Source organism: Paramacrobiotus metropolitanus, unplaced genomic scaffold (genome assembly GCF_019649055.1).
Source record: "Paramacrobiotus metropolitanus isolate TYO unplaced genomic scaffold, Prichtersi_v1.0 Parri_scaffold0000036, whole genome shotgun sequence".
Lineage (NCBI taxonomy): Eukaryota > Metazoa > Tardigrada > Eutardigrada > Parachela > Macrobiotidae > Paramacrobiotus > Paramacrobiotus metropolitanus.
The window spans coordinates 1190678-1218605 of NW_026570256.1; the positions used below are offsets into that span (position 1 = coordinate 1190678).

Consider the following 27928-nt stretch of genomic DNA (forward strand, 5'->3'; position numbering starts at 1 on the left):
GTATTTCAGTGAACAAGGTAAACAGGTCTTATTTATTTTCGATTTGTACTACAGACTGTAACAGCGGATGCACGTTGCGGTATACTCCACTCATTTATTAAAAAAAAATATATCAACTTCGCTTGAACATTTTCCGCAGGCTCGTCTGCAACTCTCCCAGATTAGCATGATAAATCAGCGGATTTAAAATGCACGCGGAATACTGAATGCAACTTAGAGCATGCCGAACAGCCGGATAATAAAAGCCTTCAATTAAATCCGACAACAGATAATATATTGAAAGGGGCATGTAGCACACCAACACACAGACAGCCAGCAATCCAAACAGCTGCAGATGCTTGACATCATCGCGCACCGGTGCGGATCGAGGTGCCGGTCTCGAGTGGCCCATAGAGTCCCACGTTTCCGGTGGGTTCATACTTGCAGTTGGGTAATTGTCTGCAACGGAAACGACAAGAACCGTCACCTGGTGACTGCACTTAAATTATTATTATTTAATAATTTAGTTGCAGTCACCAGACATACTGGCAAGGTACTGAGATACTCTGTAAGTGCAATATTTTCCTGTTTTCTTGCGAAGCTCAATTTATGCAGTATACCGTTAAGAGTCCCTGCTATATATTAACTCGCTATGCATAGATTGCGCGTATTACTTACGTACGTGTTAGGACGTACGTGTTGTCTGTTCTGTTACCTACGATTTGCTGTTCTCATGTAACGCATTTGATCGCTAATTGCATCCACGATTCTTGTCTAACTAATCAGTCTGAAGTTTCTAACTTCAACTAAATCTGTGAGCTTGTTTCTAGCTGAAAGGTCGTGTGACTCTAGGTTAGAAGGAAGTTCATATCTCGTTCTGTTCTGTTCTGTTTGGTGATTAAACATTTGGGAAGTTCCTGAGTGTTTCGGTTTCGGTAACTTTCGTTAGGCACAGCAATCCGCTCGTACCTAGCGGAAGTAGGCAGTAGTACCACTTACGGAGTCCAGAGCATATATATTCCCACTCTACCGATTGAGTAGGTTTGGTCATCTAGTGCGGTTGTCGCGGTCCGACTTCCGCATAGCATGTCAATATAATACGAGGTGCAAATAGCGGGCAAAATGACATATCTGTAGTGCAGCACTTGCGCTACTGATTTATGCCTAATAATAAGCGGTTTGTCAAGTCAGTCAAGATCTTTAACTGCAATTTGTCATATATAACTGGCTTATTAGTTAAACTGTGTTGCATAATTATTGTAAATATTCCGTTCCAGGGGAATTCTTACCAGTGCGCGAAATCATGCTCGTGGCCAGAAATCCCGTTCTTCGACGCTTCCGAATTCTTCTGCGAAACAGTTGAAAAAAGATATAACTGTAAATAATTAGCGCTAGCACAACCGGTGCGTCAAAGCCACCAAGCTCGATAAGTGTTGCATAGGCGCGCTGAGCGGCATAATTTGAATGACAAGGAGCAAAATCACTCTTTTTTGAATAACTCCTATCAATAATCCTATACGGTAGTACGACAACGCCCCAGAAAATCAGCCAACCACTGCAGACACAGATCGTAAACCGCACGGTTGCCGTGTTTTTATACGCCACGGGAAATATCAGTGACCATAATCGGTTCAGGCTGAGAAGCAGCATGCCTTGGCACTGTCCAACCAGAACAAAGTCATTGAGATACAGCACGGCCCAGCAGAGTGATGGTGACAGCGGCATATTTAACGAGCGTAGAATGTACCCCGGCATGACGGTGATGGCGACCAGAATGTCCATCATCGACAGATTAAGGATGTACAGATTAAAGGGGGTGATGAGTTTGCGGTATCTACAGAATGCCGTTACAATTAATCCGTTGTACACGGCAGTGCCGATGGCTAGCAAGCTCATAAAGATAACAACGATCTGCAAATCCGGAGGGATACCACTGCTCTTCGAACTGTGGGAGCCGACGGAGGTGTTGTTAGCGAAAGAAGCCATGTCTGTTATCCAAAAAGGTCGCGGCTACATAAAAATTGAAAAGTGTGGCTTCATGACCTACGTAGTAGAACAGCTGCCTCTACAGTGAAAATCGAAGGATTTATTCGTTCAGAAAACTGGGACAGCAAGATTATTATAGTCATGTACGAAGCGGAAGTGTTTCACCAACAAGGATCTCTTCAGTGCTTCGTTTTCTGTGAGCAATATAATCATGGGCCACCGGGAGCACCTCTGAGCGGAAAGCAATGAGAGCAACAGTTTTTCAGTGCACAGAAGGAAATCCCATGAGCTAGCCTGGTATCACCGCAACAGTTAGCTCAAATGACAGGGAACTATAAAAGGGAAAAGTAATTAAGAGCTCGGAGTAATCGTGTTGCCTGCAGCTGGGGTAATATTGCGTTTATCCAAGGCTGCAAAGTCGCTGGTATTGCTGGTGGGTTTTCCTCCAGCTGTGACCACATGAATAAGCTTTTTAACCAGCCGCAAATATTATATGAGTATCTGTAAGGCGATTAGCACGCCAGGCCTATGAACTCTGCCGTCACCGATGACGCGTACTCCTACCATTTGCGTGCCAACGGCGGTATATCCTCGTCCAAACATGCCGTGTACTGTTACGGCATAAAGTATGTGTCGAACGTCTTGGCAACATCACTTAAAAGGGTATCGAAGTGTCAGTACATTGGTAATTACAGTAACTGCAACGTTTGAATAATAAAAACCATATTATAAACTGACTTAAACTTTTACGCTTGCGATGACTGTGCGGGGAAAAAGTTCATCTGAGATATCTCACCTTGTTGCAGAGCGTGAAAGCGGTGAATGCACGATGCAGCGTTTCATCAAAAATTATTTTCTCTTTTAAAAAATGCGACAAATTATGCTTCATATGTAGCGCAAATGCAACGCGTTTATCGGTTTATTCGTACGTGCAAATGCGACGAATCAGAAAATAACCAGATTTTACGGCGTCTGTTGAATTGTACGAGTACATATGGAATGACCAAAAAGTCAAATAAAACCAGAGATTCGTGTCACGTTGTCGCATATCTGCTGCAGGCAGGGGCTGTCCCAAAACCGCTTTATGCAGGTACCATTGCTGATTTGTCGCGAAACATTCATGTCTGCATCGACCAGTTCCTCCAGGACAAGAGCGTATGTCACAAGAATGCCAAACAACTGAAACGAATCGCAAACGGTGACCAGGTCGCACACAGGTCACCAATATCATATGCCAATAACTACTTACTGACGCCATAAATTCACGATTCACTACAACCGTACTCCAGAGCGTAAATCCCATGCAGCTGGACGACCAATGGTTAAGCTGGCCGGTAATTCGGCACCGCTGGTCAAACCGTAGATCGGTAGCATCGGCCAGTAGCTCGTGCAAAAGTGGGACTATTTTTTTAGCCTGCATACATAAGCCTTTCTTACCACTTGTTGTCGTAAATTTTGATTACGGTATTTATGAAAATAATTCGTCTTCAGCAGTAGTGGTCTGCGTTATTTATATCGTGGAAATAAATACCAAATATTTTTAATTCGCTAATAACTAATGAAAATTTCTTTCTGTGCATTTTTGATTTATGATTAAGCAATTATTAATTGTGTTGAATTACACTTGCCAATTTCATTAATAAATAATGTGTTAAGCATTTATTTGTTCACTGACCTGATCATATAGAAAGAGATGTGCAAATGCGTTCACCAGAAGGACAAAAACATGCTCGGCGACGTGGACACCATATTCTTCTGGTGTAATTTGGTATTCGAACGGTTTCCGGGGCCTAATCAAATTCAGCAGTTCGAAAACTTGCCCCACGTAGAGAACCAGCGTAGCGAACGATACTGATACATCCAGACGACGCACCAGTTTTTCAATCACCCGGTATTTCTTAACATGCTGACCCACGGTCTGAGTACCGCCACTATAATCCAGCTGCATTTGTCCGATAATACTGGCAAAACAAACTCCAAAAACTATACAGATGACCGACAGGAAACAGTAAGCCGTATACGCGCCGACGACGCTAACAACCGAGCAAATCGCCATGAAAATCGACGTTCCTTCGACCAGCCGGCTTTTCCAGTTCCCACACACGGCACTGCTGTCGCACATAATGACCAGCACATCCCACGAGCGATTCGTCACGGTTGGAAAGAAAATAAAAGCGCTGTATCCTGTGTAAGCGGTTAATAAGGTACCTGCTCCCGAAAGCAGTGTCACGAAAATTATGAGCAAAAAACGTTTCTTTGCAGTCCAGTACGACGAGCATATGAGATGGATGTCTTCCGTGATCTTTGTCCAGCGGGAAAACGTCAGCATCAGATAGGTCGGTCCCATACAGCGTGCCACTTGTGTGGATAACTCGATGCCCATAGGGATGAGGTCATCGCGAGTGATCTGTCCTGAACATAGGATTATGTACATCGAAAAGCCGGCGTCAGCCCACATGACGAAAAGCAGAATAATGGCCCAGAATAATCTTAGCGCTCCGACTATGCACTGGCTCATCCCATTAGTTCCAAACGGTAGACGAAAACCACCGTATCCGGATATTTTTAAGACCACTGTCCACGGCGTCAATAGAGTCATTAAGAACGGTCGATCCATCGTCGTCGGCCAATGTGAAGGTTGTGCTTGTAACAGCTGTGGGCCTGTGACCAGGGAACCATCAGGCATGTATAATTCGCTTTGGAATGATTTAGGGGATGGTAGCTAATATTTGGATAAATTGGACGTATCTGCCAGGATACAGCATGACAGTGCATATTCGATAGCCCGAAAGGGTAATAAAAACTCGCAGTTAGTTTAATTGCAAAGGGAAAATTCTGTAAACAATAACCGTCACATCAAATGAAATGTAAGAATCAGCACAAGGGGAAATGCTACAAAAAGTGCTAGTTCTCTAGTGTTATGTATACATGCACTTTGCTGTCTCTGCAGAGAAGGAACAGGTGGGCACCGAGAGCAATCCAATCATCAGAGAGGAAATATGGACAACAGTTCTCAGCTCAAGCTTAAAAATTCTTCTTAGTACGGTCTTATTAGACAACCGCAAAACTGTAAAGGTCATAGTCGTAAGAGGAAAATTGAAAAGAGGACATGCGTAAGTGAAAAACTGAAATTTTGTAATCATCCTCATTATTATTGCGATTTTGTTGTACTTCGATTTTTTAGTCCATGTTTTTCAATGCTCGATATTATTAACTACCTACGATAAGACTGTTATAATGCGCTTAAAGAATTCGCAACCCGAACCAGCTATGGGCGCTATTATTTCCCGTGACGTTAAAATTTAAAAAATGGGACTGTGGGTTAGATTGGCGTTAAAGTATCTGGATGATTTTCTGGGGCGTTGTGGTGCTGCCCAATCCTCCTTTTTTCTCCTGTGCCACTATCACCATATGATTATGCAACAGGAAGCACTGTTCAAATACAGAAGCAACATTACACCGAGTAACACCATAAACTCGCGATAACCGCCGTCACCAATGACGCGGTTCATGACATGCCAGTGACGATATAACCTATTCTAAGCAGCTATTCTGTCCGGTTAGCACAACAGGTTGCATTAAGCCGACATTGCGTAATAGCGGGATGTCAAAATGTTATAATACTAAATTACTTCGATCGTCTAGCACAGCGACACTCGGTTTAATTTGAAAGGCCTGAATTAGGGAAGCAGTTAGGCCAAAATTAAGGAAGTTTGGAATCTTCTACCATCCACATGCATTGATTCGTGCTACAATATTTTTGAATACACCGGCTGGATCGCACGTCAAAAAGCATTTCCCTTGATTAGTAAAAAACTACATATAAATTATCTCACTGAACTGCGATTTTCAACAACTTCAAAGGCAACGCACGAATCTAATGCATGAACCGTTAAAGCAGACAAGAGCTTTGGTTTCGCGGTTTTTATAAAGGATGATAAAATCTAATTCGAGGTTTAACCCTTGTATCGTTGCAGCACTTTTCAGTTCATGCTCCGGCTACAGATTATGATTCTGTGACATATTTCTGCCAGATACTGCAGAAACATGGAGTTTTCCCACTTGAAAGAATCGACAAATAAGAAAACTAACAGATTTTAATACATCTGTTGCACCAAAGGTATAACCAAGAAACGTTAAATATAGCCGGGTACTCGTGTCATGTTATCGCACATCTGGCGTAGACAGTGGCTACCCAAAATCGATCAACGCAACTTGTAATATTCCTGCGGTGTCGACTGGCATTCACGTCGGCTTCGGCTAGTTCTTCCAGCACGAGAGCGTATGTCACAATAATTCCAAACAGCTGAAAAACGGAGAAGTGATGAAAGTCACATTTATGCCGCAGACATTAACAGATAATAAGGACTTACCGACACCATAAATTCACGATTCGCCACGAGCGTGTTCCAGAGCGTAAAGCCTGCACAATTGGTTGACCAATGATTAAGTTGACCGAAAATCTTACACCGCTGATCAAACCGAAGGTCGGTGGCATCGGCCAGTAATTCGTGTAAAAGGGGAATGATCGTTTTTGCCTGCAAAGTGAAACTACCTTTACCTTCATTCGTTTCTATCGTAAATGAGTTCGGCTACGATAGTTAATTGTATAAATAATAATACTGATAAATGTATTGACAATTAATTACTCTAAATAATTAAAAGTTTCTTTTTAATAGATTTAACACAAAATTGGTAATCCTTAGCTTTCACCGGCTGCGCCCGCTCACCTGATCATGTAGAAAGAGATGTGTTACAGCGCTCAACAAGAGAACGAATACATGCTCGGCGACATGGATGCCGTATTCCGCTGGTGTGTTTCGGTATTCGAAGGGTTTTCTAGGCCTAAGCAAATCCAGCAGTTCAAGAACTTGTCCCATGTACAGAACCAGTGTAGAGAATGCAACTACTGCATCCAAACGGCGCACCAGCTTTTCAATCATCCTGTACTGCATGATATGCTGATTTACGGTCTGGATTCCGCTTTTGCTGGTGCAATCCAACTGCATTTTTTGAATTACACAGGCAAAAGTTAACCCGAAAACTGTACAAAGGACCGACAAGAAACAGCACACCGTGTATGCTCCGACGACGCAGACAACAGAACACACCGCCGCAAAAACGGACACTGCATTGACAAGCTGGCTTTTCCAGTAGGACGACACACAAGCGGCATTGCTGGAGCATAAATTAACCATCGCGTCCCATGAACGGTTCGTCACAGCCGGGAAGAAAATAAACGCGCTGTACGCTGTATAAGCAACTAATAACACCCCAGTTCCGGAAAGCATTGTCATCAAAATGATGAGGAGTAATCGTTGTTTGACAATCAAATACGGCGAGCATATAGCGTAGATATCTTCCGTGACCTTTATCCAACGGGAGAACGTCAGCATCAAGTAGGTCGGTCCTGCACGTCGTGTCAGTTGTGTTAATAATTCAATGCCCACTGGGATGAGGTCATCACGTGTGATCTGTCCCGAACCGAGGATTTTGTACACGGCCACGCCGCCGTCAGCCCACATGACGAAAAGCAGGCAGCTGCTCCACAGCAGTCTTAGCGCGCGGGTCAAACACTGGCCCAACCCAATTTTTCCTAATGGTGACCGAAATCCACCGTAACCAGATAACGTTAAGACCAGTGACAACGGTGTCATGAGATTCATTAAAAACGGTCGATCCATCATAGGCGAGATGCGGAGGTTGTGCGGGAAACTGGTGTCACCAAAAGACAATCAAGAAAATGCACTGTAGTTCTCTGTGGATTGTGGACTGATTTATTGAGAGCTTGCTGATGCATAGATCTGTATGTGCGCTGTACCCAGTAGCCTAGATACAATACGTATGACATGTTATATTTCGATAGCCGGATGGGCGATAAAAAGTCGTGATTGCTGCTGTAAGTGCAAAGGGAAATTCTGTAAATAGTGTCCACCACATCGGTTGCAGTTGAGACGGTGATGCTAGAATCAGTAAAGATCAAAATCATGGAGGGACGCGGCAAAAGTGGTAGTCGACTAGTGCTGCTTCACCTAAGCATATATACACTTCCGTTGGCAGACACAGATCAAGTATGCGTGCGGGAGTAATCCAATCGCCAGGGAAAAGAAAACAAGGGTAGCGTTTCAGAGTTTAAACACCAAGCCTTCTGGAACGGTTATTATTTCGATGCAGCAAAATTTGATGTAAACTGTAAAGTTTAAAGGGTCATAAAGAAAATTTATTCGGTTTAAAATGACCGGGATTATTTTTTGCTTTAATTTTTACGATCTCGTTGTTTTGACTGTCAACTTCGAAGATTTCTCGCCACTTTAATAAATCTGTAATATCTAAAACACCGTCATACCAGCTACGAGCGCCTATTGACATAAAACTGAAATTCCACGCATGCATAAAATATTAATGTTCTTTAAAAGCTACTCTACTATTTCCATCTATTTCCATCTAGTTGCACAAATTGGTAGGTGTCACAGCATGTACAGTAGACTATTGCCAACTGTTGCCACGCTAGAATCATGCATGTAAAATAATTAGGTAGGATGCGTATTTGCGACTGGAAGTTTAAGTAAACCCCTGTCGCCATACAAGGAACTCAAGAAACCATGCTGAAGTTAAAGTTGAAGTCTCGTTCAGACCGCAGGCATATTGTATCGATGACTTCACAAGACATGTCGCTGGCAGCCTGGTTATTCTTTCCATCCGGTTTATTTAATTCCGCTAGGATCATCATGTAAGAAGCCAGCACGCCAATGAGCTGCAACATTATTTGATAATTATTTTATTAATTTATTTTTGCACCATTAGAATAATACAGTTAAGTCCTCCTCAGATAGCAGCGCCATTTCTGATACCAAAAGGTTGCCTTGACACATTCAACATGGATATCTCATAATTTCAAAAAAACGAAGTAAACCCTGACTTACTGATAAAATAAATTGTCGATCGACAGTGGCGATGCCGGCCAGTGTCATTCCAATGTTGCTTGTCGCGAGACGATTGACATGTCCGACGACCTGCAGCTGTTGATCAGCATCCAGATCGCTGTCTCCCGCTTGTATTTCCTCTAGAACGTGGATGACTGATTTGGCCTACGACGATCTCACTGTTAAAACGGGAACACCTGTATAGTGATGCAATACAATTATGCAACCAACCTTTTCGTTGAGGTAAATCAGGGCGCAAGCATGTAACCCGATCAGCAGTGGATGCTCATACAGGCTAATAATGTAATCCTCGGTTACGGTCACCGCTAAGTATCCCTTCTTCCGCGGTCGCAGCGTATCCAGCAACTTCAACGCCTGCCCGAAGTAGTGCGCCGAGACAATCACGGACAACAATTTGTCCAAGCGCCGTACAATTTTCTCCAGTACACGGTAGCGTTGCATATAATGCCCAACGAAATCTCCACACCCTTTTCGCGGTTCCAATAAGCTGCGCATCTGCAGCACCATTTCTCTCACCAGTACACGAAAGGATATTCCCAGAACCAGACACAGCGTGGGAACAAAGTACTCAATCGTGGAACCACAAATCCCGCTGGTCAAACGACCCATCTGAATGCCCACCGACGCCACAATCGCCGCCACAGTCTGCCAGTGCGAATTCTGACAACCGGGATCCCGCGCGCACATCTTAATCAACGCATTTTTGGAATAATCCGCTGGAAAGGGAAAAGCGTAGAAGGACCGGTAACCAAAGTACCAGAAGCGTGGTACAGCAATCAGGCAAAGCACCGTGACAAGGCACACCAGTTTCTTCCTTGTCTTGGTGTTCAGATACGGAGCACACACCCGACAGATATCCTGGACAATATCCTGCCATTCATGGTAAATCAGCATGAGTGTCGTCCATCCAACACGACTCATCACGGAACTGGCGATACCCAGCATCTGCAGGATGAGCTCCTGTGAGGTGGTTTTGCGGGCACCACTGATCACTGTAAATATATCGATAACGACTTGGATCCACATGAAAAAAGTCAGCCATACGCTCCATAGCAGCCGTATTAGGCTCGTAATGAAGGTCAGAAAACCGTTATCGGTACTGGGACGTCGCAAGCTGCCATACCCATTTATTGCCAGAATAATTGTCCATATCATAAAAATATTCTTCAAAAAGGGATCAGCGGAATTGTTGGAAAGGGTCATTGTGTTTGCGCAGTTCTCGGTAAAAATTTTATTCTCGATACAATTACTTGCATGCAGTGATGGGGCCACCAGCTGCGGCTGGTTATTTTCATAAACTGCGAAACAATTTCACCATATTTTGCAAGTCTGCTGCAGCCAGTGAAGCGCTGACGTTATCAAAATTTTGCCTGAAAGAAATTTCGGATCGGTTCCAGCTGTTCAGACATAGACAGAATGGCAGAATAATTTCTATCACCTTTTAAATGTTAGCTAGCGTGCACCTTTGAGTATTTTCTCTTCGATAGAGTTATGACCTTGACGTCCATTATAAAGGAACCACAGCTAATGTCAACAATCGTAACGGAAGTAACCAAACCCTCTCGCTTTGCAGTGTTTGTTGACCGGTTTCATCTTACCGTTTGTGCTGCTTTTACATAAATTCAAAACCCGATAAACGCATGATGGCAGCAGTGATACAGTCTGTAGTTACAACCTACTAATACACGTACAGTCAAAAACCATAAAAAATTAAATAAAATTAGTGATCTTTAATTCACATTACTGTTTTATTGTAATCTGGGTTGGAAAACGTTAATAATTAATTAATTATGTTTGTAACGCTTTCCCCTACATGCAATACATTCTTGCATAGAGATTTAGGAAAGCGAAATCCTGCAAATGATTAATGTGGTAAACTTGCAGAAGCGTTCAAAAACCATGTTGCGCATAACACAAATAACTGGAACGATGCCGCCGTTCGTGAACTGCGTACGTTTGCTCTCTACGCTAATAAAGCTTGCAGACAATTGCTACAGATACATACAGTAATAAAAGTATCATAGTACTTCCGGTGCATAAAGCTGTAAAAACCACGACAACAAAACGGAAACCAGTAACCACTGCGTTGCAGATCGGCAGGTTATAGCAAAAATTGCATATTAATATTTTTAGATAGTGTTAGTGCACAAATTGTTGAATGCGTTCAAGTGCTATGTTGTACGGCGAACAAACTCTCAACTTGCTATCCGTTAGCGTTGCGTTTTCGACTGTTATGGAATACGCCATACGGTGTCGTTTATGCATAGAAGTGGGTAATTGCGCTTCTTACGCACTACGACGCGATGCAATTCGGAAGTCCCACATATCGTACCGTAAAGTTTTAAGCTATTTATAGTTAATTTAATTTAATTTAATTTGAGTCAGTGCAGGTAGCCCATATCCGGCTAGGATGACATCTAGCCTGGGATTTTAAACCTGGCTGGCGAAACGCTAATTAGAAAACATCAGTGAGTGGGAAACTGACCTGAAGACTCCATACACATACACCAAAACAGCGATACATCATATACGAAAAAGCGATTCATTAAAACAGATTAACAGAATTTAGTTGTGTACAGAGCGGTTCTAAAACAGCCAAGTGTAGGTAAATCAAGAATATTACTGCCGCTTTCGTTAACTTTATCCAGAAGTTTTCCCAGTCTCCAGGATAGCGTCGTCTCCCCACACTTCGTTGCCGCACTCTTCTTGATGGTCACTTGGTCGGCGTTGCGCAAGCTGTATGGGTTCCGTTTCGGTCCAAGGTCGATCATATCGGTAAGGTACGCTGATACGTTGAACGGCTCCGGATGTTTAATCTTGTACAGTTGTAAAGTATTTTATTTTGAAAAAAAAATACTTCTACAAAGTTAGGAAGGTATTCTGCTTTATAGCTTCAAACAGTCCGGTGGTTTCGTTTCATCAACCGAATACATATTAAAAATACGTTTAATATTGGGTTGCAATTACGCATTATACTGAATTTCCGGTTTCCACCGTAAAAATTCCATGCAGTCACTGTAGCAGGTAAGTACCAATTGTGCGTTAAGCGGACGTTACCGATCCTTCTCGCCTTTTGCGAAATCGCCGAAATGAGTAAATGAGAGTATTTGAAAAGCAGTGCTACAGTTTTGCTGCTCTGATGCATCGAAAACATCACCGTATATAAATCTTCTCCGTGGTGCATGTTTGTGCACATTGAACATGCGCAGCAAACATTTGATTTTGCTATTGATAACTTCATTGTACTTAATACGTTTTAGATTAATTTTTTTAGCGCAAAGCTGATTTTAATTGCGTGTCGCTATCCTTCCTGTTAAAGCGCAGGTGGTGATTCAACTTGGCCTTACCTCCTAAATTCCTAACACCCTGTGCGGGTTGAACTTGAAGCTGAAAAATTTTCTCGCTTTATCAGCAAAGCTTTAGCTTGTTGGCAGTTCCTGTATTTTCATCTTTTCGCAGTGACTGCCATCCTCCAACAAGTAATAGTTGAATCAATGTAGCGCACTCAGGCGTAGCTACTCTCTACAGTCTGGATGAGCGTATATTAATGATGTGGGAGGCCCATATCATCAGATCATCATGAGCTCTGCTCGATCGTTCTTAACATCCCATCTCAACAGCTGGGCGCCAGCGCGACTCCGCCGCATCCTCCCCCTGATCTTCTGCTGCACCCTTTCCCTCACCACGCTTTTCTCAGTTCTCCCTTTCATCGCCTCATTAGACAGGCACTATCCCAGACACTGCCCCTCCCCTGCGCTTTTTCCCTTGGAAGACAATGAGGAATACGTGTGCAATGCCAGCGGGTATTACGATGCCTACCACCATCGTCCCGTGCGCTGGCGGATCTTCTATGATCAGCAGGATCCCCTTAATGGGTCGGATATTACGCCGCTTTGCGACAAGACCCCCGCGACGCTGATTGGACGGCAGCGTGTCCCCATGGCGGTGCGCACGGATGCGGAGATCCTCACAGATAATCCGCATGTGCAGCGTGGAGGGCACTGGCGTCCCACACACTGCGTGCAGCGAGGACGGCGTCGGTTGGCTGTTATAGTGGCCTACCGCAATCGCGCAGAACATCTGCGTGAGTGTTCTCCTTTTGATACTCGCAATCTATCACAAGATACTGTGTTTTGGCAGTTCTATGCTGGTGTTAGTGGGGTGGGTCGTTATTTACTTTTACGTTCTCGTGCTACTACTGAAACCTGGATCAATTTCGTCGAAATTACAGCGCGGCGTCATAATGTTTTGGAAGCTTAGAGATTAAACGTGTCAGACAATGCAGTTTTGACACAAAAGCAGAATTCACAACCCTGCTGTATTTAACACAATGTGCTAATAGATTCTGCTAGCAAATTTGACGATTCAGAATTTAGGAGAGGGATGATAGTGAGAACTTTCACTCCGTGTCGTTTGTCGACTTCGTAGGCCAGAAAAAGTTTACACGGGTTTGCGGGATAGGTACCTTACTTACTCGTACCTAGAATGTCACGACTGCATTGTATTTCAGTCTGCGTCGACAAAATACTGTACAGTGCAGAATGTGCAGCCATTCCATTAATCTCACTAAGCATGACAAATTAAAATGAATTATACTTACTTAAATGTTCACTGTTCGATGACTTGATTCTCCAATCGATGAGAATAAACGCTGTCACTATTTTGCGGCTAGTGTATTTGCATTACAATATCCTGATCTATCTTTAAGGCTTTTTTCCGGAAAATTCGGATTTAGCGTTTTTCCAGGAGAAATTAAAAAAAAATCATTACCGTCGTTGCGTCGTCGTACACTTAAAATATCTTTATCCGCTGTCCGAAACAGCAAATTCTAATGTCTTGGTAAAACATAGTCATGGCAACCGTGAAGAAGTTTTAGAGGATTTTCAGAAAATGTATCTGAAGAAACCCTAAATCCGATTAGGATAGCTTGAAATCTGCAGAACTTGAGGGTCCAACGATGTTTTTCCATTACGATTTTCTCGTAACACGTCATAATTTTAACGTAACGTACGTGGAGAGCTAAATTTTACAGCCACTATCCAGTTGTTTTTATGTTGACTTCTAACTGCCCTGATTTTGTCATTGTTAGTTGTTACATTGGTTCTCGAATTAATAATTTTTTATTTTCAGAAGTTTTATTGAATACTTTGCATCCATTTCTTCAAAGGCAGCAGTTGGATTACACCCTTTTCGTTGTGGAGCAAGCCGGAAATGGTGTATTCAATAAAGGTATGGTGCATCACTATTCGTAAGTTCGTATGTACACTTATGATAGATTATTCAGAGCGCCCTGTATCTCGGTAGTTTGTGGTACAAGTACGAGTAGTTGTAATTGTTGTGTGCATGCTACATTTTAGCAGCTATAATAGCCCATCTTTTTTGACAGCATAAAATTACTGGTTTACCACCACGAGCATTCTTCGATTTCCGTCACCATGTTTGACTCAAAGCGCAACTGGTTAGGCTTTCGTTTAAAAGAGTCAGTAGCGCAAGAATGGGCTCGTACTGTATATGTATAGAAATATGTTTATATGTACTGTATATTAATATGTTTGTATGTGTTTATAAGTTTATACAATATTGAAGAATGATTAGACGGGAATGAAGTGGCTATTTATTATTTTGCCGCAGTATGGTCGAAACCGCATGTTGACGAATTTGCCGCACCTAAGCCGCCGTTATTAGCAGCAGCAGAACACTGGTTTCTCGAATTTGTTAGATTTTTAAATCAGTATTTTGTATTAACTTTCTTAAAATTAATTCTTAAATTTTTCATTCTTAAAATCGTCAGATGTTTAGAATTGTCGGTTTTATCTTCTTTTAAGGGACCTGAGAACTCGAAGTAGTCAGAAATGTTTTGTAGGCTTATTGCGTTATGTGTGCTCTTCTGTTTTATTGGAGGCAAAGTGTTTAATGCGGGATTTTTGGAGACCAATAAGCTCCGTAATTACACCTGTTTCGTCTTTAATGATGTGGATCTGCTACCGGAAAATGACAGAAACTCCTACAACTGTCCGGAATACCCGACATTGTTAGCAAGAGCCATACAAAAAGTTAATTATCAGCCGATGTACGCCCACCATTTTGGCGGAGTGGTGTCCTTTGCCAGTCACCATTTTCGAGAAATTAATGGCTTTTCAAACCTGTATTGGGGCTGGGGTAAGTAAAATATGCTCATACAAGAATGCAGCCTAAAAAATGGGAAACATGAGCCGCTTTACACACTGCGTTTGCCCCAGGCTACGACCTTTACGGTACTCTGTCACTAGTGTGAGAAAACAGTGCACAGTCTGTGTGACAAAATATTTCTTGCAACCGATCGTTGAGTGGTAAAAGCGTTAAATAGCGCTTAATTAGCAGATGCCGGATAGATCGTTAGAATTAAAATACCCAGGCTTCATTTCAATCATTTCATGCAAATTAGCACATTTGTGCTCAAACCCGGTTCTCAGTGCGACCCGGCAAACGCTTTTAGCATGCGCATTGGAAGTATTCCTTTTGTACGTTAATTTGTATGCCGAAAATATCCTTAAGTTTCACGCCGGTGCATATATGTCATTCGGTTACGTTCGGTGAAAGCTTCTGTACATTTGGATACGAATACGCGAATTATATATGTACAAGCCGGGTGATTAATTTCTACCTTAGGGGTACACCGATTTTTCTACCTTAGGGGTACACCGGGGTACACCGATTTCTACCTTAGGGGTACACCGATTTTTCTCCTATTTTGGTTGTAAGTGTACGGTTTTATATTTTGATCACCGGTCGCTGGCACCAACCCTCATGTGGCGCTACATTAATAGCTGCTGATCGTACGAGGAGTTTTTTCGTACGAGGAGATCGTACGAGAGCGTACGAGGATGAGCTGCTGATCGTCGTGTTCTTCACTGCTCTGCGGTTACCAAAATAAATCGAAATTGTTGAAATTTGTAAATGTAGAAGAGTACATTACAGTACTTTTACATTGCGCCGGTCCAATGCCCGTTCTTCGTTTTATTGTTTTACGGAAATTTGTTGATGTTTGTGCTTAGAAATACATGCGCGACGTTTTTTACTATAACTATTCATTTCTGGTAACTTCGTTTTGTCAGCAGACCAAAATTAAACATATTAAAACAAAACGTGTGCTTGAAACTGAAGTGACCAAATTATGAGGAAAATCGGAGAATTTTCTAACTCACTGTGAAGCAGTTGCTAAACGTGAATGCGAATGCAGTGGCCTTGGGGATCGTAATGATCGTCATTTGTCATCGTAGGTGCGGAAGATGATGATCTACTTGCGCGTGTAAATGCGAGAATCGGCGCATGGAACAAGGCACCGGTGGATATCGGTCAGTACACCATGATTAAGCATGGCAATGATGTCGGCAATCCGCAAAATCCCGAACGTCACAAACTTTTGGGTACCGCAGCCGAACGGCTTGATACAGATGGCTGTCCAGTGTTACGTATGCCGCCCTCACCATTGAACGGCGACCGTTGTACACGTGGATTCTGGTGGATGTTGGTCAGCCGCGGTGAAAGCTGGCATTTGTGTGGTGCTGTCACTACTGTTATGCATTGCTCAGAGGTGGATTTGTGATAGACAATCTTGTTGTGAGCATGGAAGAAAAATTAATGGCTGTCTTAATTGGCTAACAGAGATATTCGTCCTTGTTTGAGAGTTGTGAAACCGGTATTGTTACATCGATCACTTCTGAGTTTTCGTGCACTGTAGCTTACAGCTTGTGGTTTTTGAGCAGTTAATAAAATCTTAGAGTTACTTCAATTGACAGCGAGCGAAAAATGTTAGACTTACTTCAACTGTCAGCGAGCAAAATTGTGACTGTTGCAGAGTAACTGATTTTTATTTGTTAGAAAGCGCCTCAGATTCACGTTTTGCTTTGCTTCATTTTCGGGCTTTTTCGGAAGGCCTAATACTAGTTGTATACTTATTCGCTGTTGTATGACCACCTACTCGTAGTCAGACCAAGCAACTTTAATTCCATAAGAAATGCGCGCAACTTGTAGTAAGCGTAAAAAGTAGTCCAGCCTTCCAGGACTTTGCGATTTTTGAGTGAGCGTATTGTTATCTTATAAGCAAGTCAGAATTTCCAGTCTTCCTTTGATACAGCCGTGCTGGATCTGTGCTACAATTTTTGATAAAATTTGACAATGTACAAGCATCCTATAACTAGCCAATACCCTTGCCGCCGTATTGTGCATTACTGACCATGAGTACTGACAATGTTTTAAGTACTGTACCACACAGGGCACATCGGTCACACATACGTCAGAAGTAGTGACACAGGACTTCGGCCCTGTGCATCATCAAATAAAGGATCGGTGTAATGGTTGCATACGATCAGATAATATTAGGTTACTCATTTATAATGAGTGATACTAACATAAATTTTAACGATTTTCTTCGTCTAAACATGCAGTAACTGGATAAAACCGCGTATTGTCTCATTTGTCTGTGCTTCGATTGAATCCAGCGTCTCAGTCATTTCAGGAACGAAAGATGGTGTTAACGATCAATTTCTCGGTAAATTTTTGTATCAATAATTTGTTTACGTTACCGGTTTTTTCCAAATTACTTTTCCGAGGATAAAGTGTACTGAACGCTGCAGAACAGGAGAACACCTGTGGACATATGGTAAAAGATTTTCTCAAGAAATAAGTACTACGTTAGCGAATTATGCCATCGCAGTAATTATTATACTGGTGCGTTCTACACCATTTATTGTAGAATTCATCAGCAGGTATACCATGCTAATATACGCTGCAATTGACGTCCGTATTCAAACTCGTAATTTTTGAAATTTGGTCCAACGTTGGGCTTTATAATTATCGAGTGTGGCTTAACGTTAATCGTACGCGGGGCATTAGTATTACTGCATGTGTCATATGTTATTGTAGTGTTATTGTAGGAGTAGCATGTTCTGTATTCAAGGAATTCCAAGCATTGTATAACATCACAGCCGTTACGCTTGCAGTTATTGGATAGTTATCTATGCTTCATTGGCGATTACCGTACTCAAGGTTTGTGTACCAGCACTTTATCGTAAGTTAGCGTGCGATAACTTGAGCAAATAATTAACAGAAAGTCCCTAGTGTCACAGATTCTTTGGTATCTCGTCCGATCCATCACACCACCGTGTGTAGACTTGTTCGCACTTGTGTGTAGACTGCAGAGATTGCAGACCTGTCTTTTCTGAATAATCATGTGTTACGGTATGCGTTTTATGTTTGCCTGTTGATCGAATTTTATACAGTTTTGTCGGTGCATGACCGATTTAAAATACATGTCACGATTTTCCTTTCAAGGAACGCGAAAGGTGATTTCCGAAAACCGGATTGATTGACGCATGTGAAAGTCTGGTTACCCTTTTATCAGGGGAGCATTTACATTCTGCGTGAAGTCTTGTTGCTCTCTTCCCTCAACAACGAACATGGCTTACTTAACTCACTAGTCACTGCTATGAGCGTGCAGTCGAAAATTTCTTACATACTCCGGAATGATCATCGCCGATCGCAAGAATAATGGGGACGCGTTGTTTCCGTCAGTGCAGGGTGAAGTGTTGCATCAACACCCGCTGCCATGAGATCCCCACAGGTGCTGATTCAACGCTGTCGGCATTCCGCAACACTCGTTGGAAGCTACCTCGTCCCCGCCGCATCGCTTTTCTCCTCTTCAGTTGCGCCTTCTCCTTTGCCACCCTCCTATGGATTTTCGTGTTCATCGTATCGGTAAGCAGACACCGACCCCGCAACTGTCCTTCCCCTGCACCCTTTCCCCTGGAAGACAACGAGGAGTATGTGTGCAATGCCAGCGGGTATTACGATGCCTACCACCATCGTCCCGTGCGCTGGCGTATCTTCTACGATCAGCACGACCCCCTCAATGGGTCGGATATTGTACAGCTGTGCGACAAGGCTCCCGCAACGCTGATTGGACGACAGCGTGTCAACTTGGCTGTGCGCTCAGATGCGGATATAATCGCGGACAATCCGCAGGTGCAACACGGAGGACACTGGAATCCTGATCACTGCGTGCAGCGGGGACGGCATCGGTTGGCCGTGTTGGTTGTCTACCGCAATCGCACTGAACACTTGCGTGAGTTCTTTCCTTTTGCGAACGGTAGTATAACTGTGTAAAAATAGTAGTCCGCGTAGGAGTTGCAGCTGTTATTCTAGTTTGCCGGGCGATATTGTAACGGCGATTTTCGAGCCCGTTTCGCAGTAGTGGCGGCCTTGTTGGCTTCTTAACTTTTATCGTCCTGTTTTTGTAATTCACATGAACATTAACCGTTTGATTACCGTAATTATCGAATTTGCACCTCCCCCCATAATAAGGCCCCTCGTAATAAGCCCCTCCATAACCCGTTTGAAAAATAGCGCCGCCGCCCAATTAAATTCGCAAAATTGCTTCATAATAATTGTTATGATTTAACGAATAAACAGTAAACGGTCACAAAAATAATGTGGCGCTAAATTTCAGAATGCTGCTCCCAAGGTTGTGAAACTGCAAATATCGGTATCTACTGGGTTCAATTTCCATAAAACACGATGCGCAGTGGTTTGAAAAACAGCGCCCCCCTCCGAAAAATACTGTTTGAAAAATAGTACCACCCCGAAATTTAAGCCGTTTGATCAGATGCATGTGCTGTTCGGAAAACTTAGGAAAGCCAACAGAATCAGATCGGCAACGTACTGAGAACACTGAAAACACGAAACACTTTTTTTCAGAATTTGTCGTCAGTTATGAGCAGGGGCATGCAAAAGTGATAGCTGTTCGTTGAACGTCTGGCGAATTCAGATCTTATGATTACTCTGTTTTTTAGAAGTTTTCCTGAATCATCTTCACCCTTTTCTGCAACGGCAGCAATTGGATTACAGGATTTTTATTGTAGAGCAAGCTGGAGACGAAACGTTTAACCGCGGTACGTTACGTCGCTACTCAAGAGTGGAACTGTAAACAATTTAAAACTTTAAGACTCGCTGCGTCTTGCCTTGAATTTATTTTAAAACTTCAAGACTTCAGTACTAAAAATACATGTTGAATTTTACGATTAAAGTGAAGTCAGTCTGTCAAGCTGACAGTCGAATTTAATATGCGGAACGGAGACCAGAACTGCAGTCAGCTCTGATCCTCCGTTCTATGTCATTAACCCTCCATTCTGATGTATAACCACCCCACTCGTATTGAAATTATTACTTTGATTATTAATACAGATGTTGAAAAATAGCTATAAGCTGCTTGTATTTATGCTTACAATGCTCTCGACTTTTATTTACAGCCAAATTGTTTAATGTGGGGTTCCTGGAGGCCAATAAGATCCGTGATTACACCTGCTTTGTCTTCCATGACGTTGATATGATACCGGAGAACGATAAAAACTCCTACAACTGTCCGGAATCCCCGACATTGTTATCCACTGCCCTGGAGAAATTTAAATACAAGGCCATGTACGCCATCTATTTCGGCGGCGTGGTGTCCTTCACCAGTCAGCAGTTTAGAAGTATTAACGGATTTTCTAATCTGTACTGGGGCTGGGGTAAGTACCGTAAAAGCCTACCGTCCCTTATACAGAGCAAATCTGAAACCCATCTGCTATCTCGGTTCTCGGCCACACTACCGCCGTTGGCGCATACTGATAAGTCATAGCTGGCGATACAAAAGGCTAGCATGCATCATGAAAAATGAAAATAAAATGTATGCATTGTAAACTAGTCAACAGTGTTTTTATACATAGTTTAGAATTTTTTTCTAAGCTGTTCTCCCCGGAATGCTACATTGTACATATAACAACGACTTGACTTCGACAAAACTGCTGAAAATGCGAAATTACACAGCTGTAATTTTAAAATAAATTTTAATTTTAAAATTTAATTTTAAAATATCAAGAAACCCTTTTCCATAAAAATCAGCGGCGCTTTCCATAAGTATATCATTCACTGCAAAACCGTAAGCTTTCAAGCAATCTGAAGCTGTGCGAGTAGCTTTGTTCGAGCCGGCTTTAATTACGAATATTGAGGGTATAATGATGCATTCGGAACTGTGGACCATGATGTGCTTGCTTTTATAGGTGGGGAAGACGACGATCTGTTTGCGCGTGTTAACGCGAAAATCGGCGACTGGGACAGATCACCGGTGGATGTTGGTCAGTACACTATGATCAAACATGGCAGCGATACCGGCAATCCAAAAAACCCCGAGCGCTACGCACTTTTGGAAAGCGCTGCAGAGCGGTTCGATACGGATGGGCTGTCCAGTGTGACGTACATTGTCCGCGCCTTTGAATCACGACCGCTGTATACATGGATGCTGGTGGATATTGGGCAGCCAGCTTGAAAACGGGCATTTGGGTGATACTAGGGCGGTGTGCTCAACACAGGCTTCGGATGTAAATTTGAACGGTAGAAATCGGAATGGATTGTGTGTGTGTCTGTGCTTGATGACCAGTATTCGTGTTAACCACCAGTATTACGGAATCCGTTTTGCTTCATTGCTCACTGACAATTATTTAATTTTTTAAACTCATGTTTTAAAAGTTTTATAACTGATGGCAAATATAAGAGAATGATACTAATTGTTTTATAACTGTACCCCTTTTATGAGTGAAATTGAGTTGACGCCAGGCGTGTGATGGTGTTTCGACTAGCTCATCATAGATGCTATTCAGAAACAATCACTTACTAACATTCCGTGTCGAGTACGACCGTAATAAAAACATAATACGTTTGCTTGGATATAATGCCAAAGTCCACTGACGTTTTCTAAATTTTATTTCCCATTTTTGCGCATATTTCACATTTAATCTGCACTTTGTTCAAACTTTAAAATTACAGATTTCATTAAAAGTGTTACTTTAAAATATTTCAGATTCTATCGCTGGCTCGATACTGTACAACAAGGAGACACTCCGCGGATGTAGTTACACTACGTAGTGTAGCTTTGTTGTATTTTTGTAATCAAGCCAGCGAAAGAAGCGGCCTCGCGAAGGACGTTACACTAGCATAGCGTTTCGTCACCCATAAAGCACAGACCCTTCAGTACCTCCGTTATAGCTCACACATCATCGTCAGCGCAATCAAGGAATGTTTCTACTGCAATTCAGTTTTAAACAAGGTTGTCTTTCATCCTTAAATGCCGTCATGCGTCATCAAAGCACGAGCGCCGCACATTTCGTGTGGATTTGAGTTGTTTGCACAGACGCATGCTTTAAAACCAGACCTTCGGAGAAAAACGTGAACGTTAGCAAGTTTCTTTTGTTCAGCCATTCCTATGCGAATACAGTCTGTAATTCAAGTATGAAAAGCGGCTGGTTACAGGTCATTGCAAGACGAGCAGCACCTTGTTCTCGTTTATCAGAGGCGCGTGCCATCGGTGCAATCATCCACACAAACCAACAAACTTCACAGAAAATAGTGAAGGCATCAATTACCCGCACAAACAAACTCCACAGAAAATAGCAAAGCATATCCAGAACGTTTTCCAACAAATTAAACAATCTGGACAAAAGATGGCGCGAGTAAATTTGACTAGCAAGACGAGGCCGCTCTGCATGTCGTGCTAAATCAACAAAACACTAAACGAGCCAGGCTATGGGACCGGCATTGCATGTACCGGTACAACAGCAGATCTAATTTAAGGTGCTCGGGCGCATTGACAAAATTTACGTTCCGCGGAATCTGTTAACATGTTTTTCATTGGAGATATACTAGGGTGCATCCAGTCGCTTGCCATGATGTTGAGCATAGTCATCTCCGGGTTGCCGACTGTAATGAATACCACCAATGAGAAGTTCGAGATTGGTACGAAATCGCCGGTATCCGTTGGGCATGGCGTGCCCACTGTGACAGCTAAGACAACCAATACCAACGTTTGCGAAAGTGCGATGTGTCGCCGGGCAGGTATGGCTGTCAGACGTTTCTACGTAATACACGTAACGTTTTTTACTTCATAATTATTATCTCCGTTGATTTTTTTATTGTTTTGACTCGTATGTCTTGGATTTTCTTCCGATATTAAGATTGCAGTTCATAATGTGCATACCACCGAAATAATATATCATTGATGCAAATGGTTTAAGAGCGCTTAGTACGAATTACTTGGGCGTTTCAGGTTTAGTTAACCGGGAAATCTTCCCGATATTGCCATCTTCCGTTGTACAAAATTCTTGTCTTATAAGCAGGACAGGATTTATTATCCTCCCTTGATACAAAAGTGGATCCTTGCGAAGACTTCTTTGCCTACACATGCAATAACTGGATAAAATCGCATCCTATGCCAGCGGATAAAGCCAGCGTCTCACTTATGCAGGAAATGGACGATACGGCTACCGAGCAGCTTCGAGGTAGCATGGTCACTCTGATCAGCCTTCTGAATCCATTTATTGTGCCATTTATTTATTGCCTTCTGAATCCATTTATTGTGCTTGCAATTACTACCGGCTTTGCAAGATTTAATATTGCACAGGTGTTCTGAACGATACTGCATCGGAAAACATCTTTAGATCCAAAGCTGTGGTGAAAGATTTCTTTAAGAAGTGCGTTAACGAAGGTGCAGACCATACGACGACAACCTGCCTCTCACACTAGTTTATTGCTAAGCGCGATGTCTGTTGCAGAAAGTATTAATGATGATGGCGTAAGTTTTGCACTGAAAGCTTTTACCGAAACCATTGGCCAATGGCCAGCGATCAATCCTGCGTGGAAAGATACAACGGTGCCCATTGCCGATTATCTGTTTCGGTTGTCGGCATTGTACAATGCGCGTCACCTGGTGCAGTTGTCTGTGGACCATTCCCTCTCTAATTCATCGCAGATGTTGATATTCCTGGGAGTCGATTCCGGATTTGAAAAGGATATTGTCGATGGGCCAACTCTAGATCTGTACGTGAACGGTACACTGGACATGTTCAGTGGTGTTGTAGAAACGCTTTTAAAATCCACGAACGCCTCAACAATCCTTAATCGAACCAGTTTGCAAAACGATGCTGCCAGTGTCGTTGAATGGATGACCTTTCTGGCCAACGTAAGCTTACCGCTGGCATTATTGTATTAGAAAGGACTAACGCTGTGTTTCTGCGCTAACTTTAGATTTCGCTACCGGCAGCTACTGCAAGAAATCCAAAACAAGCGTACGCTAATATGACCGTAGCCCACTTCCAGTCTCGGTATTTTTCCAAATCCATGCTTGCCAAGAACTTTACCACTCTACTGCAGAATATGATTTCTAACAGCAACGTCACTTACCCGATAACATCCGATACGGAAATTTATGTAACGAATCCGGACGCATTTATGGCGTTGGATAATCGTCTTCTAAAACTGGAAAATGATCCGGCAGCCCGACGAGGATTAATGAACTTTCTCGGCTGGCGATTGTTGGATATGTACAGCTATACACTACCATTTTTCATCCGAAAGTTTTTCGAAGAATACAGCCGCAAGATCACTGGTATGGATGAACAGCAACCGCGCTGGAAAGACTGCATCGGTTACGTTTCGGTTTTGTTTCCGGTACCGACCGGTGCTCTGTATGTCGATAAAGCGGTTTCTAAAGAAGCACGGACATCCCTCCAGAAAATGGTAAAAGATTTGAAAGCGGCAATGCGAGAGATAATCGGCAGCACCACCTGGATGGGCAGCAAAACCAAGGAGCACGCTATCGCTAAACTAGATAATATTGCCGAGTTTGAACTGTATTCCGATTCGTTCTCGGATCCAGCAAAACTCGATCGCGATTACGGCCAGGTCGGTGCTCGATCACAGTATGAAAAGTTGTTTTAACAATTTTTCACTTACTATGTAAGATAGATGATGCCCATCCGACCCCATCGAAGGAATCAGTTTGAATGCCAAGTGCTAAACAAAGTTTTTCAGGCTCAGTCCAATGCGTCGTTATTCGAACTTGCCCGGTTTGGAAAGAATTTGAATTACCTCACGGTAGTTCGTCGATTAGATCGTGTTCCAACAAGATTAGAACTGATGGAAACCGCGATGGCTACATCCGAAGTGAATGCGTTTTACGAGAACAGTATTAACGGTATAGGTAAGCAATCCGGAGCTGAGGTGGAATGAGGGGCGCCCATTGTGGGTTTCGGACAATGTATGCTAAATAATCTAATGCTTCGTTTATAGGCATAGTACGTAAGTGACTGAAATAGCTTCTTTCTTCTGAAACAATAATGTCGATGGAAGCACACCGAATGTGTTTTCGCACACTGCTTAGCGATTTCACTTACAATTTTGCAAATTGAATCGACTGACTGAGTTCTGTTTTTTTTGTCATACATTGTACGCGAACATGTAATTTATTGTATAAACTGTATAGAGGTGCTATTTTACAGCGATATTAGCGGGAATCTCGCAGTATCCATATTTCGATGCCGAGCTACCAGAGTATATCAACTATGCCGGGATGGGTGCTGTTGTGGGACACGAGCTAACGCATGGATTTGACGATACGGGTATGTTCTTTTACTGTATTTCTCTCTTATATATAATTACCAAAAATAATGTCATTCACAGCAGATGACGACCACACTATGTTATTTTTTTGAAGGTGCAATGTTTGACAAAGACGGCAATCTTCGAGACTGGTGGACCGCGGCAGATAAAGCTGAGTACGATCGTAAAGCGACGGGTGTTGTCCAGCAGTACAATGCGTACGAAAGCTTTGGCCTGCACGTCAATGGAAATCTGACACAGGGCGAAAATATTGCCGATGGTGGTGGTTTCAAAGCAGCACTTCTGGTAAGAAACAGCATATTTTGTATAACAAATTTTCCACTTAATACAACCGTATCCGAATCTAATACTAGGCATACCGAAAACTGGAGCGCGATGGTGTTGCGATGAAAGCCCTTCCCGGATTTGAGAATGTCCCATTTGAGAAAATGTTTTACTTGGCGCACGCATACGTAAGAGATTTTTGGATACGAAAAGAAACACCTAAGGTGTGCAGCTGCACTGTTATTTTTCAGAGCTGGTGTGAACAGTATCGTCCAGAAATGCAGAAGATGTTGATTCTAACGGATCCGCACAGTCCGGGAAAATACCGTGTAAACGGCATATTGAATAATACGCCGGACTTTGCTCGCATCTTTAACTGTACGAATAATGGTGAACGGTCACAGGCTGATGGAGTTTGGTAACCAAGTTCTGGTTAGCCGGTGCAGTGCGCGCGCATCGCAGTCGGACACAAAAATACGACATAGATCTGACGGTTCGGGTTGCCTGAATACTCTGTATAGACTTGAACATAACTAGAGAACGTTTGCGAGAGCGTGCTATGACAAATTTTGTACACCTCGGGAGTACGTAATTAATTTTAGTAATGTACAGAGTACGTACAACAGCGGAATTCACAGTAATACCTTGCAAAACAAAATTGCTCTCACATATGCATCGCTTAGTGCATGATCATACAACGCTAACGAGTATGCCACACCGCAACAAAATTTTGCTTAACAACCTTTAATAGTATGTATAACACGTACAATCGTAGCCAACAAAAGAAGTTACCAGTTGCCATGAGAAGTAAAGCAGTGCGTCAAAAACAGTTACTATGTCAGACACGATTTCCGGTACGCTGTCTTACGGCTCTTCTACCGGTATGCCGGTCCTCGATAAACCGAATTTCGAGCGCGGCAGAACCGTCCTTGATGCTGTCCAGCGCAAAACTGGCACTTGTGCGAAAATATGCAGTTATCGGGTGCGTTACATCTGCCATCGTTCCACCGATGACAAGCGGCATGAGGACCGCGGATTGGCTGATTGTTTGTCATTTGGGAGCGACGAGATGATCCGGCATATGGATGGGCCGCGCGCGAAAAGTGTCCGCTGTCTACGAAAATATTAGCTGAATTAAGCAGTTTTCTATTAAAATGCAATATAGATTTCTTCGACATATGGTGCGAAAAAAGTTGTCGCTCTGACGAAATGTCTTTGTGACCACTAGACTTTGCGACGGCACCTCCCGACCGAACTCCGGTTGCCTGAATATCTTGTGGCAATTAACCTGCAATGGGCCTTAGTTTGTGACCAACTGTCTCGCAATAAGCGGTTCGCGACAATTTTTTGCGGTGCCAAGGAGATAAATTCATACATAAACGATAAAGGTCGCGAGGCCCACTTTCTTACAGTCGTTATCTGCTGTGCAAGGCACGCGAACACTATCCGGTGCGGCGATTTTAAATAACGCAAAAGTGTAGACAACTAGTTTACTTGAAGAACGGAAGTCTAAAGGATTTGTTTGATTCGCACTTACCGGAACTTCGAAAGGTATTACGAACCGGTGATGAACAGGCAGGTGGTGGACGGGATGACGGTGTACGGTAAGATGGGGGACAGGCTGGCGGTGGAGAGGCCGGTGTTGGAAATGGTTTCGTGTGAGATGTTGGAAAGACTGCTACTGGAGGTGCAGGTGCTGGGCGGGCCGGTGTTGCATGAGGTGCTGGACGGGCCGATGGTGGCTGGACATTATTACGCGCCGCAGGTTCGCTGGACGTTTGCGCATTCTGCTCCTCCTTTACGCTTCTGGAAGTCTCTTTCGGACACAAGAGTTTGGTCAGCTTTAACTGATCGCAGAGAGGGCTAATGGCTTTAAGAATCAGATCCGGTTTCTTTCGGAGTAGATGCAAGTCATCGGCACTGTTGAATCCGTTGGCCTTGAGCTGCGCGACTCCTGTTGCGGAGAGACCAATTGTCGCCGCGACATTTTCGATCGTTCTACTCGCAGGCTTAGGCGCAGCGCGCAACGGCTGCTGGACGCTTTTCTGCGCAAGCAGCCCAGAGAGTCGGCCCGCCGCGGGCGGCGCTGGTGTAGAAGCGTTGCTATCGGGTGATTTCAGAGCGTTGTACAAACGGTCCACTAAATCCTCCTTGTTTCCGGCGGTACTCTTCCCAAGACGCTTTAAATGGTCTTTCAACTGATAGTTGGTCTTTTTAAGCAAGTTATTGCGCGATTCCATCATAAATTAATCACCGCTAAGCTATACTGTGGATAAATAAGGACTACCGCC

At 43.1% G+C, this 27928-nt stretch overlaps 5 protein-coding genes across 9 annotated transcripts; 3 read left to right on the forward strand and 2 right to left on the reverse strand.

The window, feature by feature from the left end:
* Positions 1 to 6106: 6106 nt before the first annotated feature.
* On the reverse strand, positions 6107 to 7035 carry LOC129589662 (uncharacterized). The gene is made up of 3 exons (XM_055484497.1): positions 6696 to 7035; positions 6339 to 6503; positions 6107 to 6271 (listed from the first exon to the last, which is right to left on the reverse strand). The coding sequence occupies exons 1-3, from the start codon at positions 6972 to 6974 to the stop codon at positions 6125 to 6127; spliced, it is 591 nt and encodes a 196-aa protein (XP_055340472.1). The 5' UTR covers positions 6975 to 7035; the 3' UTR covers positions 6107 to 6124.
* Positions 7036 to 8260: 1225 nt separating this feature from the next.
* LOC129589656 (uncharacterized) lies at positions 8261 to 10194 on the reverse strand. The gene is made up of 3 exons (XM_055484490.1): positions 9120 to 10194; positions 8889 to 9053; positions 8261 to 8719 (listed from the first exon to the last, which is right to left on the reverse strand). The coding sequence occupies exons 1-3, from the start codon at positions 10110 to 10112 to the stop codon at positions 8558 to 8560; spliced, it is 1320 nt and encodes a 439-aa protein (XP_055340465.1). The 5' UTR covers positions 10113 to 10194; the 3' UTR covers positions 8261 to 8557.
* Positions 10195 to 11931: 1737 nt separating this feature from the next.
* Positions 11932 to 16648, forward strand: LOC129589660 (beta-1,4-galactosyltransferase 4-like). 2 transcript variants are annotated; one of them, XM_055484494.1, is made up of 4 exons: positions 11932 to 12993; positions 14040 to 14138; positions 14811 to 15068; positions 16169 to 16648. In XM_055484494.1, exons 1-4 carry the CDS (start codon positions 12489 to 12491, stop codon positions 16492 to 16494), a joined length of 1188 nt encoding a protein of 395 aa, XP_055340469.1. In that variant the 5' UTR covers positions 11932 to 12488; the 3' UTR covers positions 16495 to 16648. The 2 variants fall into 2 exon arrangements, with proteins under 2 accessions (XP_055340469.1, XP_055340470.1); XM_055484495.1 differs by having other exon boundaries at positions 14043 to 14138.
* A 746-nt stretch (positions 16649 to 17394) lies between these two features.
* LOC129589657 (beta-1,4-galactosyltransferase 4-like) lies at positions 17395 to 21690 on the forward strand. 3 transcript variants are annotated; one of them, XM_055484492.1, is made up of 6 exons: positions 17395 to 17550; positions 17891 to 17936; positions 18222 to 19011; positions 19739 to 19837; positions 20195 to 20452; positions 20984 to 21690. In XM_055484492.1, the coding sequence occupies exons 3-6, from the start codon at positions 18438 to 18440 to the stop codon at positions 21247 to 21249; spliced, it is 1197 nt and encodes a 398-aa protein (XP_055340467.1). In that variant the 5' UTR covers positions 17395 to 17550; positions 17891 to 17936; positions 18222 to 18437; the 3' UTR covers positions 21250 to 21690. The 3 variants fall into 3 exon arrangements, with proteins under 3 accessions (XP_055340467.1, XP_055340468.1, XP_055340466.1); XM_055484493.1 differs by lacking the exon at positions 17891 to 17936 and having other exon boundaries at positions 17533 to 17550; XM_055484491.1 differs by lacking the exons at positions 17395 to 17550; positions 17891 to 17936 and having other exon boundaries at positions 17957 to 19011.
* Positions 21691 to 22545: 855 nt separating this feature from the next.
* Positions 22546 to 26334, forward strand: LOC129589651 (neprilysin-4-like). 2 transcript variants are annotated; one of them, XM_055484484.1, is made up of 11 exons: positions 22546 to 22811; positions 23093 to 23254; positions 23377 to 23460; positions 23528 to 23934; positions 24000 to 24076; positions 24143 to 24656; positions 24786 to 24954; positions 25253 to 25372; positions 25468 to 25658; positions 25727 to 25825; positions 25889 to 26334. In XM_055484484.1, the coding sequence occupies exons 1-11, from the start codon at positions 22598 to 22600 to the stop codon at positions 26057 to 26059; spliced, it is 2208 nt and encodes a 735-aa protein (XP_055340459.1). In that variant the 5' UTR covers positions 22546 to 22597; the 3' UTR covers positions 26060 to 26334. The 2 variants fall into 2 exon arrangements, with proteins under 2 accessions (XP_055340459.1, XP_055340458.1); XM_055484483.1 differs by having other exon boundaries at positions 24000 to 24656.
* Positions 26335 to 27928: the final 1594 nt, after the last annotated feature.

Excerpts from the sequence above, each read along its gene's own strand:
- LOC129589662 (XM_055484497.1), bottom strand. The coding sequence starts at position 6,974 with ATGCAGTTGGATTGCACCAGCAAAAGCGGAATCCAGACCGTAAATCAG. Across the intron at positions 6,504-6,695 it reads ATCTCTTTCTACATGATCAG|GCAAAAACGATCATTCCCCT; the intron begins GTGAGCGGGCGC and ends TTCACTTTGCAG. Across the intron at positions 6,272-6,338 it reads ATCGTGAATTTATGGTGTCG|CTGTTTGGAATTATTGTGAC; the intron begins GTAAGTCCTTAT and ends TCCGTTTTTCAG.
- LOC129589656 (XM_055484490.1), bottom strand. The coding sequence starts at position 10,112 with ATGACCCTTTCCAACAATTCCGCTGATCCCTTTTTGAAGAATATTTTT. Across the intron at positions 9,054-9,119 it reads TGATTTACCTCAACGAAAAG|GCCAAATCAGTCATCCACGT; the intron begins GTTGGTTGCATA and ends AGATCGTCGTAG. Across the intron at positions 8,720-8,888 it reads ATCGACAATTTATTTTATCA|CTCATTGGCGTGCTGGCTTC; the intron begins GTAAGTCAGGGT and ends ATAATGTTGCAG.
- LOC129589660 (XM_055484494.1), top strand. The coding sequence starts at position 12,489 with ATGAGCTCTGCTCGATCGTTCTTAACATCCCATCTCAACAGCTGGGCG. Across the intron at positions 12,994-14,039 it reads CAATCGCGCAGAACATCTGC|AAGTTTTATTGAATACTTTG; the intron begins GTGAGTGTTCTC and ends TTTTATTTTCAG. Across the intron at positions 15,069-16,168 it reads AAACCTGTATTGGGGCTGGG|GTGCGGAAGATGATGATCTA; the intron begins GTAAGTAAAATA and ends TTGTCATCGTAG.
- LOC129589657 (XM_055484492.1), top strand. The coding sequence starts at position 18,438 with ATGGGGACGCGTTGTTTCCGTCAGTGCAGGGTGAAGTGTTGCATCAAC. Across the intron at positions 19,012-19,738 it reads CAATCGCACTGAACACTTGC|AAGTTTTCCTGAATCATCTT; the intron begins GTGAGTTCTTTC and ends TCTGTTTTTTAG. Across the intron at positions 20,453-20,983 it reads TAATCTGTACTGGGGCTGGG|GTGGGGAAGACGACGATCTG; the intron begins GTAAGTACCGTA and ends TTGCTTTTATAG.
- LOC129589651 (XM_055484483.1), top strand. The coding sequence starts at position 22,598 with ATGTTTTTCATTGGAGATATACTAGGGTGCATCCAGTCGCTTGCCATG. Across the intron at positions 22,812-23,092 it reads TGCGATGTGTCGCCGGGCAG|GACAGGATTTATTATCCTCC; the intron begins GTATGGCTGTCA and ends TCTTATAAGCAG. Across the intron at positions 25,373-25,467 it reads GCATGGATTTGACGATACGG|GTGCAATGTTTGACAAAGAC; the intron begins GTATGTTCTTTT and ends ATTTTTTTGAAG.